General features: G+C 48.3%; 1 protein-coding gene across 1 annotated transcript in view; it reads right to left on the bottom strand.

The window, feature by feature from the left end:
* The window catches only part of slc4a5b (solute carrier family 4 member 5b), a 29,173-nt gene extending 16,374 nt beyond the window's left edge, over nt 1-12,799 (bottom strand). The window contains exons 1-12 of the mRNA XM_030085278.1: nt 12,736-12,799; nt 11,789-12,007; nt 6,830-6,959; nt 6,122-6,282; nt 5,030-5,185; nt 4,744-4,851; nt 3,042-3,097; nt 955-1,112; nt 793-880; nt 551-705; nt 310-435; nt 31-205 (exon numbers count right to left, since the gene is read on the bottom strand). Coding sequence (XP_029941138.1) covers nt 31-205; nt 310-435; nt 551-705; nt 793-880; nt 955-1,112; nt 3,042-3,097; nt 4,744-4,851; nt 5,030-5,185; nt 6,122-6,282; nt 6,830-6,959; nt 11,789-12,007; nt 12,736-12,799 — 1,596 coding nt within the window. The remainder of the gene's footprint in view (nt 1-30; nt 206-309; nt 436-550; nt 706-792; nt 881-954; nt 1,113-3,041; nt 3,098-4,743; nt 4,852-5,029; nt 5,186-6,121; nt 6,283-6,829; nt 6,960-11,788; nt 12,008-12,735) is intronic.
* Nucleotides 12,800-15,063: the final 2,264 nt, after the last annotated feature.

Here is a 15,063-nt window from a genome sequence, read left to right as displayed (position 1 = left end):
GGCGTTTCCTCCGGCGGCCCCCGGACGGACCTGGTAGTTGTCGGTGGCGTCTCCCAGCAGCCCTCCGAAGGTGATGGCGTTGGTGATGCATCCCAGGTAGATGAAGAGCACGGCGGAGATGGACTGGATATGGAAGCCGTCGTAGATATCGCTGCAGTACCAGGGGATCTTCCTCTTGATGTCCAGCCACAGCCCGCCGCAGAACCTGTCAGGCGGGAAAACAAACCCGAGAACCGTCACGTTCCCTCCAGGCCGGGAGGGAGAGAACGGGACGACGGCGGTTCAGGAAAACCCAGCGTGGCTCGGTACCTCCCGGTGAACTTCAGCTCCTCTCCCAGCTCGTGCGGAGCGGGAAGCTCCTCGTCCTCGCCTCCGGCGGCGCCGCCGGCCGAACCGTTCATCTGACCCAGCTCGTTCAGGTTCAGCACCGACTTCCTGAAACGGGCCAGTCCATTCAGAACCGCTTGTAGTTTAATTTTCACGCGACTTGCTACTGAACACGCTGCGTTAAATGTGCGGCGGCGCACGGCGATCTGCTCGGTGCACGTGCCTCATTTCGGCCGACGGGACCTTCTTGGGCGGCTCGATGCGGATCTTGGGGTCCCACTCCCCCGGGGGCAGGACGATCACCTCGTCCAGGAACTCGTCCACGCCGGCGATCAGGTCCTCGCGGTCCCTCGCCTTGTAGGCGACGTCACTGAAGAGCTGGCGGGAAGGAAACGGCGAGAAGAAGACGTGAGCGACGACCGCCGCGGCGGCGGGGGGGTCCCGGTTCGGGCGCCGGACACTCACGTCGTCCACCATGAGCGTGGCGATGGCTCGGCCGATCTCGTTGTAGGACTTGGTTTTTCCGTGGGGGCCCAGCAGGATGAAGAGGAACCTGAACAAGAGGAGGCCGGACCTCTAAAGATGGGAAACACGCGGCGGCGAGGGGACGGCGTGACGGAAGCCCACCTGGTCGGGACGGGCACCTCGGTCAGACCGCCCAGAGTCGTGGCCTGAGCCAGACGCACGAAGGCCACGAAGGGTTTGTCCAGGAAGTCCACCTCGCCGATCAGCACGTTGGAGGCTTCGGCGTCTCGGGGGATCTTCTTCATGAACTTGTTCTTCAGCTGGTGGGGGGGGGGGAGGAGGGGGGAGAACCTGAGCAGGAGTCACATGGGGGAGGCTGCTGCCCCGCACATGACCTCCCCGAGCTGCTTATGTTATGATCATGTGAGCGGCGGCGGCGGCTCGGCTGCTCAGTACGAAGAAAACACAGCAGAACAACAAAGAACAGGGAGGCTCGGGGGAACGTGGAGCAGAGACCGTCAGGCAGAACCGTGGGAACGTAAAGAAACAGCTCCCATAAGGTCAACTCAGGTCTGGCCCCGGTACGAAGACTGTCAGAGTAAATCACTACAGGAGCTGACGGAAGGGAAAGAAGCACATTTAAAAACAGCTGACAGATTAATCTTTTTCTTTTTTGTTTCAATAAATTGTAATTACTTGATCAATTTAATGTATTTATCACAAATGTTTAATAACATTGTATTGATTTCAAAGATTTGATTGAAATCAGAATCCGTCTCAGGTTGCTAAACCGGCTAAAAGCTAACTAGCTAGCCTCCGTGGCCTTCAGTGTCACCGACAGCTCAGCTCGGCTCGGCTCGGCTCGGCGTTGTGTCTGTTAGAAAATCTGTGGTTTCTTTGACATTTTTACCATTTTCTGGGTGGTTTGGTGGACCAGATTGGAGTCTCTTGTGGGCCAGTTTTGGCCCATGGGCCTTATGTTTGACTCCCCCAGTAAGTGGTTTTCTGGAACCAGTTTTCCTGTTTCTAAAGCTTGATAGCCTCACTGTGGCACAAAACCAGTGGACCCTCGTCTTCCTCCTGTTCCTTGACCTCTTCCTCTTCTTGTTCCTCATCTTCTTCCTGCTCATCATCCTCTCTTTGTCAGTCATCCTCTTCCTCTTCCAGATCCTCATCCTCTTCCTGTTTCTGTTCTTCGTCCTCTTCCCATCTCTCCTCTTATTATATTATTCTCTTCTCCTTCCATCCTCTTCCTCATCCTCTTCCTCACTCAGGAGGCAGGCTGTGGTCGGATGGCGGCCGCCGGAGTTAAAACCTGTCAGTAATCTGTTAATGCTGCTTTCAGAGTCACTCCACCAGCAGCGCCGTTTTCTCAACCTCTGCTCTGGAAACCGAGCCGCCGTTAAAGCGTTAGTCTACACACTGCTACACACACACACACACACACACACACACACACACACACACACACGCACACAGATGAAATGAAAACCACAGATAAAATAAATAAAACAAAATAAATGACCCACTGGTGCTGCCTGCACCACTGTGGATGTTTCACCTAATTTGATTTCATGGTATTAATTTCCCACAGGAGCCACGTTGACCACTATGTAAATCAAAGATCAATTAAATGAAATTGCCACCCATGGAGACTCGTTCAAAATTAATACGCACAGTACAAAATAAAAATTAAATAAATATATTATTTGTGTTCAAGATAAATTCAGTAATTTCACTACTAATAAATTCACATTTTCATTTTATCGCCTTAAATGTACTTGAAAACATCTGAGTCTGTGTGGTGGTTGTTCTACCGTTTTCTTACATTTTATCAGACGTTTAATAAAAATCTTTATTTATTTTGATGTTGTATATTTGTTTTTTTTTATAGAATAAATACAGTAGACAGAAATGCAAAGGCTCAAAATTTAAATATACTATTATATATTATTAATTTCATTATTATTCATTATTTTATAATGTATTTGTACAAGTAATGATTTGATAAATAATCCATTTTAGTTCAGTTTTTGCCCTTTCTTTTTAAACCGTTACCAATTTTTATATCTCTAGCTAACGTCGTCCTTTTTCACAGCTGAACTCAACACGAATTTTATGCTCAACATGTCTTTTTTGCTGCGTTTCTCCATCTGGTTCATCATCGCTGATGTCATTTCACACAGTTTTCGTTTTGCTTGAGTCGTGATGAACTTTGGTTTGTTCGAAGGGAAATCGGGCGGCGTTACCTGATCCGAGCTCGGCGTGTCTGAAATGTCGTTCATGCTGCGGCTCTGAGCGGGATCTGCAAACCAAGCAGGTTAAAGCACAAAGTGACGTTTCGAAGAAACAGGAGGGAAAACACAGAGGAGTGGACGTGGTCCTGAGCGCAGGTTAAAGCTCCACCAGCTGTTTTCGGAGGAGGATTAAACTCATGAATCACTTCTCAAACTCCTCAAAGCAGATTTGGGGAACAAATAAAAATGGAGTGAGAACAGGAACATACCACACAGAGCTGAGAAATCCTCTCCTAATCCCCCCGCTTCACCCGCATGGATTCACAAAAATAAGAAACGGGTTCACACAAAAGGGCCAGAAATCTCCAAAGTAAACACGCACACACACACACGCAGTGTATTCGTGATTAGAGTCACACACACATATCATGCATCAGCTGCCAGCTAGCAGGGTCAGTGACCATTAAAAATGGAAAGAAGTGGTTAGAAACACGCTGAACGGATGGAAAACGTGACGCGAGTGTTTTCAGACATGCTGGAAAATTCGCTTTACTCATCTAAAGTCACATTTTCCACCTGTGATGCTAACTCAAGAGTTTATTAGCATGCTAGCAGTGTTCACGCTGCAGGACAGGCTGTGTTCATTTAGCCAATAACGCCGTTATTAAACCCGAGCTGTTACACTGAAATGTTTTCGGTTACAGTGTTCACAGTTGTTCTACAGATATCTGCAGCTCCACACTGCCTCCACAGGTCATCAGTGGTATTATTCAGCTCCACACTGCCCCTGCAGGTCATTGGTGGTATTTCTGTGGTCACTACTCATCCATAAGCTCAGAAAAAAGTAAAAATATTCCCCAGAAATGTAAAAAGAATGTATAAAGTTCTGTTTATTCAGGTTCCGTTAACTTGGCAAAGTTTCAATTAAAAATTCATTGTTTTTCAGGATTTATTTGACAAAAATTTTGCATTTGCTTTTTGAAAACGGCGTCTGTTCACACAGAGAGGGTTCATGCTGGGCCTCCAGTGTGTACTGTTTGTATGTTTTGTAATGAAATGGAACAAAATGCTAGAAACATTAGGAATGGCGAATACACAGACTTTCCTCTGGACAGACAACCAAGTGACTTTGTTATTATGGTGACTGTCAATTCAAAAACTACCAAGTCCTGGAGAATCTGGAGTGGGAATCACGACACTCTGGGTTCACTGTGGTACATTTGAAGAAGTTTGTGTTTTCTCCGTTTCCACTGAGATGGAATTAGAGCGTTTTCGAAAAGCTGTGTTTTCTGTGCCCCGTACACACCAAAATGGAACCAAAGTTTTCAGTTTTCACTCAACAGTGCCTCAGTCTGCGCTGTACTCTGGGAGCAGTGGGTTGCTGCGGTACGACGCCCTCGAACTGCTGGGGGTCAAAGGTCGTGCTCAGTGACTAACAGCGGTGACCTGTCAGCTGTGTGATTCGAACCTGCGAGTCTCTAACCACCACTTTCCACTGCATCCTTCATGTTGGAGCCCCTCGACTTGAATCAGAGTTTGAGATGTTAGAGGACGAGCAGTCGAGGCTGTTTCTCCGTGAAGCTGCTTTCAGTGAGGTTACGAAAGGGAAGGAACAGGAGGAAGGTGGCGTTCAGTGTGTGTGTGTGTGTGTGTGTGTGTGTGTGTGTGTGTGTGTGTGTGTGTGTGTGTGTGTGTGTGTTGTGTCGAGACTCACGCAGGCGGCCAAGGCTGCTTGACTGCCGAGAGCGTAGGTCTTCAGTGGAGCGGTGGATCCCGGAAGCTGAACTAGTGCTACGACTCAGGTTAGCGTGAGGACTACGGCCTGACAGAGCGGCGGCGGCGGCACAGAGGGGGGCCAAGCAGGCGGCGGTCGGCAAAGCGAGCATGAGGACGAAATCAGAAGGTCAGATAGCTTGAGCTGATCGGCAGATGTAACACACAGACACACACACACATACACACACACACACACACACACACACACACACACACACACTCACTGGAGGACGCGTTGGAGGACTTCCCGATGTCGGCGAGCGAGCGGTGGATGGGCTTCTTGGTCTGGTGGCGGTGCTTCCTGAGCAGCACGAAGATGATCTTCTCCTTCAGGTCGGGCGCGATGAGGCCGTCGGCGATCTGCCGGTCGACGATCTCCTCTGGAGACATGACGTCCACGTTCAGTGACAGTCTCACTTTCACACTTTTACCACTGCCATGTCACTTTTGACTCACTTTTACCGCTGTCACGTGACTTTTGACTCACTTTTACTACTGTCACGTGACTTTTGACTCACTTTTACCTCTGTCACGTGACTTTTGAATCACTTTTACCGCTGTCACGTGACTTTTGAATCACTTTTACCGCTGTCACGTGACTTTTGACTCACTTTTACCACTGTCACGTGACTTTTGAATCACTTTTACCGCTGTCACGTGACTTTTGACTCACTTTTACCGCTGTCACATGACTTTTGGCTCACTTTTACCTCTGTCACATGACTTTTGGCTCACTTTTACCTCTGTCACATGACTTTTGGCTCACTTTTACCTCTGTCACATGACTTTTGACTCACTTTTACCACTGTCACATGACTTTTGGCTCACTTTTACCTCTGTCATGTGACTTCTGGCTCACTTTTACCGCTGTCACGTGACTTTTGACTCACTTTTACCACTGTCACATGACTTTTGGCTCACTTTTACCTCTGTCATGTGACTTCTGGCTCACTTTTACCTCTGTCACATGACTTTTGACTCACTTTTACCTCTGTCACATTACTTTTGACTCACTTTTACCACTGTCACGTGACTTTTGACTCACTTTTACCACTGTCACGTGACTTTTGATTCACTTTTACCACTGTCACGGGACTTTTGCCTCATATTTAGCACTGTCATGTGACTTTTGCGTCATTTTTACCACTGTCATGTGATTTCTGGCTAACTTTTATCACTGTCATGTAATTTTTGGCATCCTCTTACCACTGTCACATGACTTTGTTCACTATTATTACACCTTGCAGACTCACAAACACATGCTCTGAGATCTACCCACTGGCTAACCAAGCCTCTGAGGCTAGCGAGCGACTCACCCACGATCTGCGGCAGCGAGTATCCTTCCAGGTCGAGCAGGATGCTGCCCGTCTGCAGGCAGGTCCGGAGCTCGAACAGGCTGTGCAGGGTTAGCGTGGACACGTGGGGCTTGCTCCACCGCTCCCCTCCCTCCTCCACCTTCTCCTCGAACTTCACCCACCTGCAGGGAGGACGCCCCGTGTTAGCTTAGTCGGCGACAGACGTCCTTCTTGAGACCTAAGTAACTGACATAAGTAACTGAGTTACAGTTACTCAATCTTCACAGAGCTCGGTTGTCTCTGGATTTCTGGTCCTGCTCACTCAGTTTATCCGAGAGCAGCCGTAGTGTTAGCATTAGCCTGAATCCATACCAGAGTAAATTAACATGAGCAGCTTTAATTAAAGGTTAGCTTCCCTTTCTAAGAGTCGACTGCATGTTGGTGCTTGATCTGTTTTATCAAACTGGCTCTTTCAGAACTCTTTAATCTGATTTGCAGCTCAGCTGATTTATAGCAACAGTAAAAACGATGTTAGAATCACGTCACGCAGTAGCTTCATATATTTAGAAAAGTCGCCGCTAACCGAGTTTCTGCACACGCAGGCTTCAAGAGCGACCTTCAACCTCTAAATCTGATCAAGAGTGACCCGAAATCCTAAACTAATGAAAACTCTGACCTTCTGACACCTACAGCATGTGTGTGTGTGTGTGTGTGTGTGTGTGTGTGTACCGTGCCGACTCTTTCCACTCCAGCTCGCCGCCCTCGTGCTGCAGCGTGTCCATCTCGGTGAAGATGGTGGGTGTCGGGGCGCCGTCATCGTCGCCCAGGATGTGGCGGAGCCGCTCGGCGGCGGGAGACACTGCAGGACAAGGATTTGATCGAGAACTGATCTTGGTCGAGGAAACGTTAAAGTAAACGCCTCAGATTCGACCAGATGACAGACAGATGTGGGGCTATGCCTCTCCGGTCGGGTCGGACGAGGCTTCAGAGGCATTAGGCTTGGTTAAAATGACATTTCAAGTGGAAACACATCGTTTTTGGTTCAGAAAGTTTTTGAAACGATACTGAAATCGAGGTTGTTGTTTTTTTGACCTGGAAACAGCAGAAAACGACATAATTCTCATGTTGAAGTTACCTAAGACTCATTTAACTCTTGTCAAAAAAACAAAACTAGCTCTCTGATTCTGTAATTCAAACAGCCCTCCGGCGAGCAGGTGACTCAGCCCGGCTAATGACTTCCTGCGTAACCGATCGGCCGCCACCTTCCTTTGTTCCTAATTTGGCGCTGAATGGATCGATCTCCATTAACACGGGGCGCCTGGAGGCATGGCTCGGCTCACACATCAGCCGCTCTTTGTGTTTTCTGTCTGAAACGCTCTGAGTCACTTTCCTCTCGCCCACCTTGTTACTAATTAAAATAAGAAAAAAAAAAAAGGAGTAAAGAAAGAAGAAGCCAGAAGTCATTAACGCTGTGGTTGAGGGTGTTTTGTTTGGGGACGCTCTGGATCGCCATCGACCGCCGCAACGCACGGGGACGGTTATGTAATCCTGTTAATTGCAGCGCGATGTGTGATTAGGATGCGATACCATGTTGTTCCACCGTGTTTCCATGACTGTCTCGGGCTCGTCCCCGTGAGCGTCGGGTCAGCGCCGTGCCCTTTAATAACCGGGCTCGCCGCTTGTGAGCGGCCGGCGGTAATCCTGCAGAGGCGGGACCTCAGCCGCTCAGATCCGCAGAGTTATGAGTCACTTTCAGGCCACTGGGTGAAACACAAACTGTTATTACCCTCTGACAGTTAATAAGTCCCACACTTTAATTTAAGCAGCATTTTACAGCAGCCTGCACTCTAATATCATGGGAAGGCTGCAAAGGATTATGGGTAACATTAGGACGACAGCAGTTGAACTCAACCAAGGCTTCAATTAGTAAGAGGAAGATGTGAAAATATAGTTGTATATAACTAATTAAAAAGTGTAAACTGAAAATATACCATCGTCTGTCAAACATAAGGCACGTGGGCCAAAAGTGGTCCGCAAGAGGCTCCGATCCGGCCCGTCAAACCACCGAGTTAACTGTAAAAATCTACAAGAAAAAACTGATTTACACAAGTTTGTGGAAAAGGCGACACAAGGTTCAATAACAGAAGCTAATAGTTCTTTTTAGCATGATGTCAAGTGCCTCATATTAATACCCTTAGATCAGGGCTGTCAAACATAAGGCCCGTGGACCAAAACTGGTCCGCAGGTTCCTTAAATCTAGCCAATGATAAAAAGCAAAACACTTCCCATACTGTGACAGCAGAGCCCAAAGCACTTCACACATTCGTGGATGCGGCTGCCAGGGAAAGCATCCAGTTCAGGGTTCAATGTCTTGCCCAAGGACACTTCGGCATATGAAAGGCAGAGAATCGAACCAACAACCCCTCTGATTGCCAGACAGCTGCTCTACCAGCCGAGCCACTGCGGTGATGGTACCATGAAAGACAGCTTGGTAGCGAGCTAGCGTTAGCCTCAAAGCCGCGGTCCGTGTGAACAGATCTCCATGTACGCTGACGACGGTGTGGTAAATGTTTCAGACAAGTTTTCCATGTTTCCATGCTGACAGAGAGCATTTCAAAATGCGGTCGTGTAAACTGGGCTGTTGAGTCAATAATGAACCGAACACACGGGTTATTGGGTTGTCGGTGAAAATCTGAGGACCTGCAGAAACAGGACTAACCCCAAACCAGACCGGAAGCAGGGATCTTCTGGTGTCGAGAATGTTCTCTTTAATTCGTCCTATTTCATGAATTTAATCTTTAATCTAAAGAGCGTCTTTATTTTGAAGATTTCTGTCCAAATCATCAACCGTTAAAAGAATCGCTGGAAGGTTTTAGCTTCAGGCTCAAGAAATTCTCAACATTTTCTTTTTATATTTCACTAATTCTGAAGAAGACATTGATGAAAATATTTAAATAAGAGTAAAACATGTTTCAAATTTGTCCAAAGAGAAAGTTATCAGCTGGGTAAACGTCCCGTCGCCACCTGACCCGAGCGTCTTCTCGCAGAGTTCTGGAAGCGCCACCGTGTGGTTTTACCTATCTGAGAGCCGGGTAAGGTCCAGCGGGAGGACGTGATGGAGGGCAGGGAAACCCCGGAGTCCTGCATGCTCCCTGGATCTCCGACAGACCCGACGGTTTTCCAGAGGTCCAAACGCTTCTCCCGTGGTTCTGCTCCTGATCTCGTCCACCTCGTTCCTCGACCGTTCCGGCTCGGCTAGAAATCCACTAAAACCTCCAGAGGCTTTAAGAGGGCTGACACACACCACTGGGCTCTCCAGCACTCTCCTCCCGTGCGCGCAGGAACACACACTCTCATGCAAGTGCGGCCCGGAAACATCCTCAGAAGCAGAACTTCAACCGCCGGCTGATCCTGTGTCAGAACCTGTCCTGGACTCCAAGTGGTCTGGAGACCGCACAGGAATTCAGACAAGAATAAAAATATGGTTCTCACAAAACACAGGCATCCAAAACACACACGCACGCACGCACGCACACACACACACACACACACACACACACACCCTCACGCACCCTCACGCACAGCTTGGAGTTCCTCGGCTCTAATCAGCTTACGGGCTTCAGACTGCACGGCCCCTTGGGAACGGGGACCGGGCCGCAAAAATATTCGTCAAATACAAGCAACTTCTCCCTCGTCGCACACTGTTACTGCAGGAACGGCGATGGATTATCCAAACCGGGGGCTCAGAGCAGGCCGGGTCATATGCCTGCCTCCCCCTGGCCTCCGCCCCCCCCCCCCCTCCTTCAGCCAGGAGCTGGAGGGACGAGCTCGGCCCAGCAGGGCTGGCTTCCTAAAATCACAGCTGGAAGGATCCATGAGGAGAAACTCCACAGAATCAAGCAGCATGAACAAACGGAGTTCAGCTGACATCAGCGGCAGTGGTTAGCATTAGCATTAGCATTAGCATCACTTCACACAGTTTAGCTGCACTTTGAGATGTTCAGTGTTGTCTCAGTGGTTTCATGGTTCCAGTTCTCGTCAATCGGTTCACTTCAAGAATTCATCAAATATAGACACATTAGCTTTAGCATCCAGACAGAGCGTCTTTCCCTCTAAAATCCAGATTATAGAGCATCTTCCTCCTCTAACAGTGGATTATAGAGCATCTTACTCCTCTAACACTGGATTATAGAGCATCTTCCTCCTCTAACATCCAGATTATTGAGCATCTTCCTCCAGTTAGCATCCAGATTATAGAGCATCTTCCTCCTCTAACATCAGATTATAGAGCATCTTTCTCCTCTAACATCCAGATTATAGAGCATCTTCCTCCTCTAACATCAGATTATAGAGCATCTTTCTCCTCTAACATCCAGATTATAGAGCATCTTCCTCCCTTTAACATCTAGATTATAGAGCATCTTCCTCCCTCTAACATCAGATTATAGAGCATCTTCCTCCCGTTAGCATCCAGATTATAGAGCATCTTCCTGCCTCCAACATCAAGATTATAGAGCATCTTCCTCCCATTAGCATCCAGTTATAGAGCATCTTCCTCCCTCTGACATCAGATTATAGAGCATCTTCCTCCCGTTAGCATCCAGTTATAGAGCATCTTCCTCCCTCTAACATCAGATTATAGAGCATCTTCCTCCCTCTAACATCAGATTATAGAGCATCTTCCTCCCGTTAGCATCCAGTTATAGAGCATCTTCCCCGCCAACATCCAGATTATAGAGCATCTTCCTCCCTCTAACATCAGATTATAGAGCATCTTCCTCCCTCTAACATCAGATTATAGAGCATCTTCCTCCCTTTAACATCAAGATTATAGAGCATCTTCCTCCCTCTAACATCAGATTATAGAGCATCTTCCTCCCGTTAGCATCCAGTTATAGAGCATCTTCCCCGCCAACATCCAGATTATAGAGCATCTTCCTCCCTCTAACATCAGATTATAGAGCATCTTCCTCCCTCTAACATCAGATTATAGAGCATCTTCCTCCCTTTAACATCAAGATTATAGAGCATCTTCCTCCCTCTAACATCAGATTATAGAGCATCTTCCTCCCGTTAGCATCCAGTTATAGAGCATCTTCCCCGCCAACATCCAGATTATAGAGCATCTTCCTCCCGTTAGCATCCAGTTATAGAGCATCTTCCTCCCTCTAACATCAGATTATAGAGCATCTTCCTCCCGTTAGCATCCAGTTATAGAGCATCTTCCTCCCTCTAACATCAGATTATAGAGCATCTTCCTCCCTCTAACATCAGATTATAGAGCATCTTCCTCCCGTTAGCATCCAGTTATAGAGCATCTTCCCCGCCAACATCCAGATTATAGAGCATCTTCCTCCCTCTAACATCAGATTATAGAGCATCTTCCTCCCTCTAACATCAGATTATAGAGCATCTTCCTCCTTTAACATCAAGATTATAGAGCATCTTCCTCCCTCTAACATCAGATTATAGAGCATCTTCCTCCCGTTAGCATCCAGTTATAGAGCATCTTCCCCGCCAACATCCAGATTATAGAGCATCTTTCTCCCTTTAACATCTAGATATAGAGCATCTTCCTCCCATATAAACTAAAATAAATGTCTTCACACAGTAGAGTTTTTATGTGCTTCTTGTTAAAACAGTAACTTGAGCCTCTCCCTCTTGCTGCGGCGACCCCTGCCATCTCACCTGAGGGGTCGTTGTGCTCCTGCTGCTCGCCGCCGCCGCCCTCCTCCTCGTACCGCTCGTCCCGGTCGTGGTAGTAGGCGCGGTGGGCGTGCTCGCAGTGTGTGTGGTGGTCGTAGTGGGCGTGTCTGGCCTCGCGCTCGGCGTCGCTGGCGTAGGAGTGGTGCCGGCGCCGCTTCCGCCGGTGAGAGACCGGGACGCCGATGTAGAACGGCTGGGCGTCTGGGGGGCGGAGTCAAAGACAATCAGTACAGAGTGAGCGCTCTCGCTGTTTTCCACTCTTGGGGACCAGTTTTGGCCCATGAGCCTTATTTTTGACACTCCTAATTTAAAGATTCAACATTTCTTTTTAAATCTTCCAACATTTTTTTCATTTTTCTGTTATTTATTCTTACTCTGCTCATTCCTTTTTTCTGCACTTTTTCATGAATGAATTTGTTAATGTCAGTGTTAATGTCAAAACTTCGACTTTTTCATTTCTTCCTCAATATTTTAGTTTCTATTTCAATACTTTGTCTCATTTCCAATTTTGATTTGAACACTCTGTTGCTGTTCTTTTGCAGCATTTTGAACTTTTTACTCAGAAGTATGATTATTCAATAAAATGTCCTTCCTTTTTTCAATATTTTTCATCTTTCCTCTCAAAACATTTGTTTTCATTTCACCTTCAATTTGAACATTTTCTTGATCTTTCTCAACACTTTGTCCTTCCATCTATTGAAATCCTATTGATCTCATTACGGCCTTCCCTCCAAACAACCTTCATTCTCAACATTTCAGCTGTTTTCTGCTGTTTTACCTCAATGGTTTTATTCAAAATGAATAAATCAATTTAAAAACCAGTTATAAATGCTAAACTCATTATTTTCAACTTGCGTTCACATGTTGTTTAACGTAACACATTAAATCGGCCTCAGTTCGTCCATGCTGTCCTGTGAGTGTGTCCTCACCGTCATCGTCGTCGTAGCGCCGGTGGCCTCTGCTCCTCGACCGCTGCCAGTCCGGATGCTCCATCCTGCCAGAGCAGAGCGGGAAGGTCAGAGGTCAGACCGGGGCGGACTCGAACCCTGCGCCTTGCCTCTGAGGCCAGGGAATCCTCTTGACCTTACAGCGACCCCGGCCCGCGGCGCCCGGGGCCGCGGACCCACGCGGCAGCGCATGTGGCCGCGCACGTGGCCGCGACCTGCCTCGGTCGATGGGTGACGAGAGGAAAACTCAATGGAAACCATCAGGAGGCCTTCGGGAGCCCACCGCCGAGCAGACCGCTGCAGGAAGTGAAGAACGAGTCGGGAATTCCCGGAACGAGTCGGGAATTCCCGGATTCCCGGAATTCCTGCTCAACTCTGCGTTTGACTAAATGTGCGAGGTGTCAGTGGCTCTGCTCTTGTTGTGGCCCAGAGGTTGAGAGGAGCGAGTTTATGTCCGGAGGTCACCGCTGTGATTCCCTGAGCGTGACCTTTGACCCCACCGGTCACCCAGACTCTGTATGAAAGGCTTTTTCAGAAAGCTGCGGTTTCCACTCAGATGGAGCTTTTCCAAAAAGTTCCGTATCGGTCGACCTTGTTCTAAAATCAACGTTCTCGGAGGCTTTGAGCAGCGTTGTCATGGAAACAGGCCCCGAAAAACACAACGAAGGGCCTGATTGCTTCCGATGAACCACTCTCCACATCGGCGCCGCTTCCCGCTGCTCTTTAGAGCCGGTCGCTTGTTTTCTGATCCGCCAGCATGCGTCCGGACGCCAGGTGGAAACGGAGCCTTGGGGGGAGAACGTCGCTTCACAAGGCATCATGGGAGGAGAAACCGGCTGCTCTGATATCTCAGATCAAGTTTTACCCAGAACGTCTGGTCTGATTCAGTCTGACATCCTGCTTCCTGGACAGCTGAGCCTGAGCGGCGCTCTGGACGGTTCAGACACCCGGAGGTCGACCGAGGAACTGCAGGCAGCTGGACTCCCTGGTCTGGACCTGCCTCTGCAGGACCGGACCAGCGGACCCAGAGTCTGAGGGACTGAGGAGGGTTTGGATTCCGTCCCGCCCGGCGTCTCCGTCTCCCTGAGGGACTCCGGGACTCTGAGGTTCGCTCTGCTGGTTTGAGTCTTTTTTCCTCATTTGAAGCTACTTTTCCTTCAGTACTGTTGGCTTTATGGCCCATCTGAGGGATTTCTTTGTGTTATTTGGATCAGTTTGTGCTCGTGTCAGGTGTTTGGGCGTTTGTTGTTGAGGTTATGAGCCTTCCGTTAGGGCTGGATGTGAGCCTTTGTGTACTTTCGTCTCGCTCTGGTTCGGGATTCACGCGTCATTGCGGCTCCTCTTATTGGGCTTTTATTCTAGTGATGGTTCTTTGTTCCTCGTGACCATTTCCAGCGTTTATCCGTTGCTGACGGATCATCCTCGGCTCCATTTCTGAGCCTTTTTTACATAATATTCTCTCTCAGCTGATGAACAAACATCCGCATTGTACAGCCTGCTGCTTTCCCTCGATTCTTTACTCGTTTTATGAGCTTTTTGTGAGCTTGCAGTCGGTGAAAACACCGCAGAAAAAAACTCTATTTATCCCTGGATGCAGTGCTTGGGGAGCCCGTTAAAGCATCATATATCTCAATACAGAGTCTATTTGCATTTCCGGGGCCATAAATGATTCATTGTGGCTGTTTTCCTGCAGCAGATCCTCATTACCGGAGCGCTCGTGTGTTGGTGTCCGGCCCGTTATGTAATCCGTCAATAAGTAAACAATCCTGACATTTAATCTGGTTTACGGTTTGAATAAAACGCGGCGGCGGCGTGTGAAGGGGTCAGAGGTAACGAGTGTGTGTCGGACGTGAGGCCGAGCGTCCGCGCTTGACCCTGACGCCCGTTTGACTCCCAACAGCTGATTTCAGGGACTTTTTTTTTTTCCAGGCTGATCAATACGTGTCATTCCTGATCGCCGACCAGTCCCTGAAGCCTGATCAGTGAGTGTGAAGGACAGTCACACACACACACACACACACACACACACACACACACAGCCAGATGACTTCCGGAGGGAAACATTACGTCTATCGGTCCATTAAAATGCATAAAGCGCTGAAATGAGCGCCGTCGGAGGTTAAATGTGTGAATTCAGGCCGTCTGAGCGAAGCTGAACACCAGGAAGCAGCCAGATTACTGAAAAACAAACCCTGCTGCTGCTTTAGTACCTTCATTTCCCATTTTAGGTGTTTAATGTATCTAAATGACGCGTCGGGTTTCAGGTCGTCTGAGTTTAATCCAGTTTTTCTTTGGTCGCATGCTTTCATT

Source organism: Salarias fasciatus, assembly GCF_902148845.1.
Source record: "Salarias fasciatus chromosome 7 unlocalized genomic scaffold, fSalaFa1.1 super_scaffold_4, whole genome shotgun sequence".
In the NCBI taxonomy this organism is placed as follows: domain Eukaryota; kingdom Metazoa; phylum Chordata; class Actinopteri; order Blenniiformes; family Blenniidae; genus Salarias; species Salarias fasciatus.
This window is presented reverse-complemented; position numbering and strand designations above follow the sequence as displayed.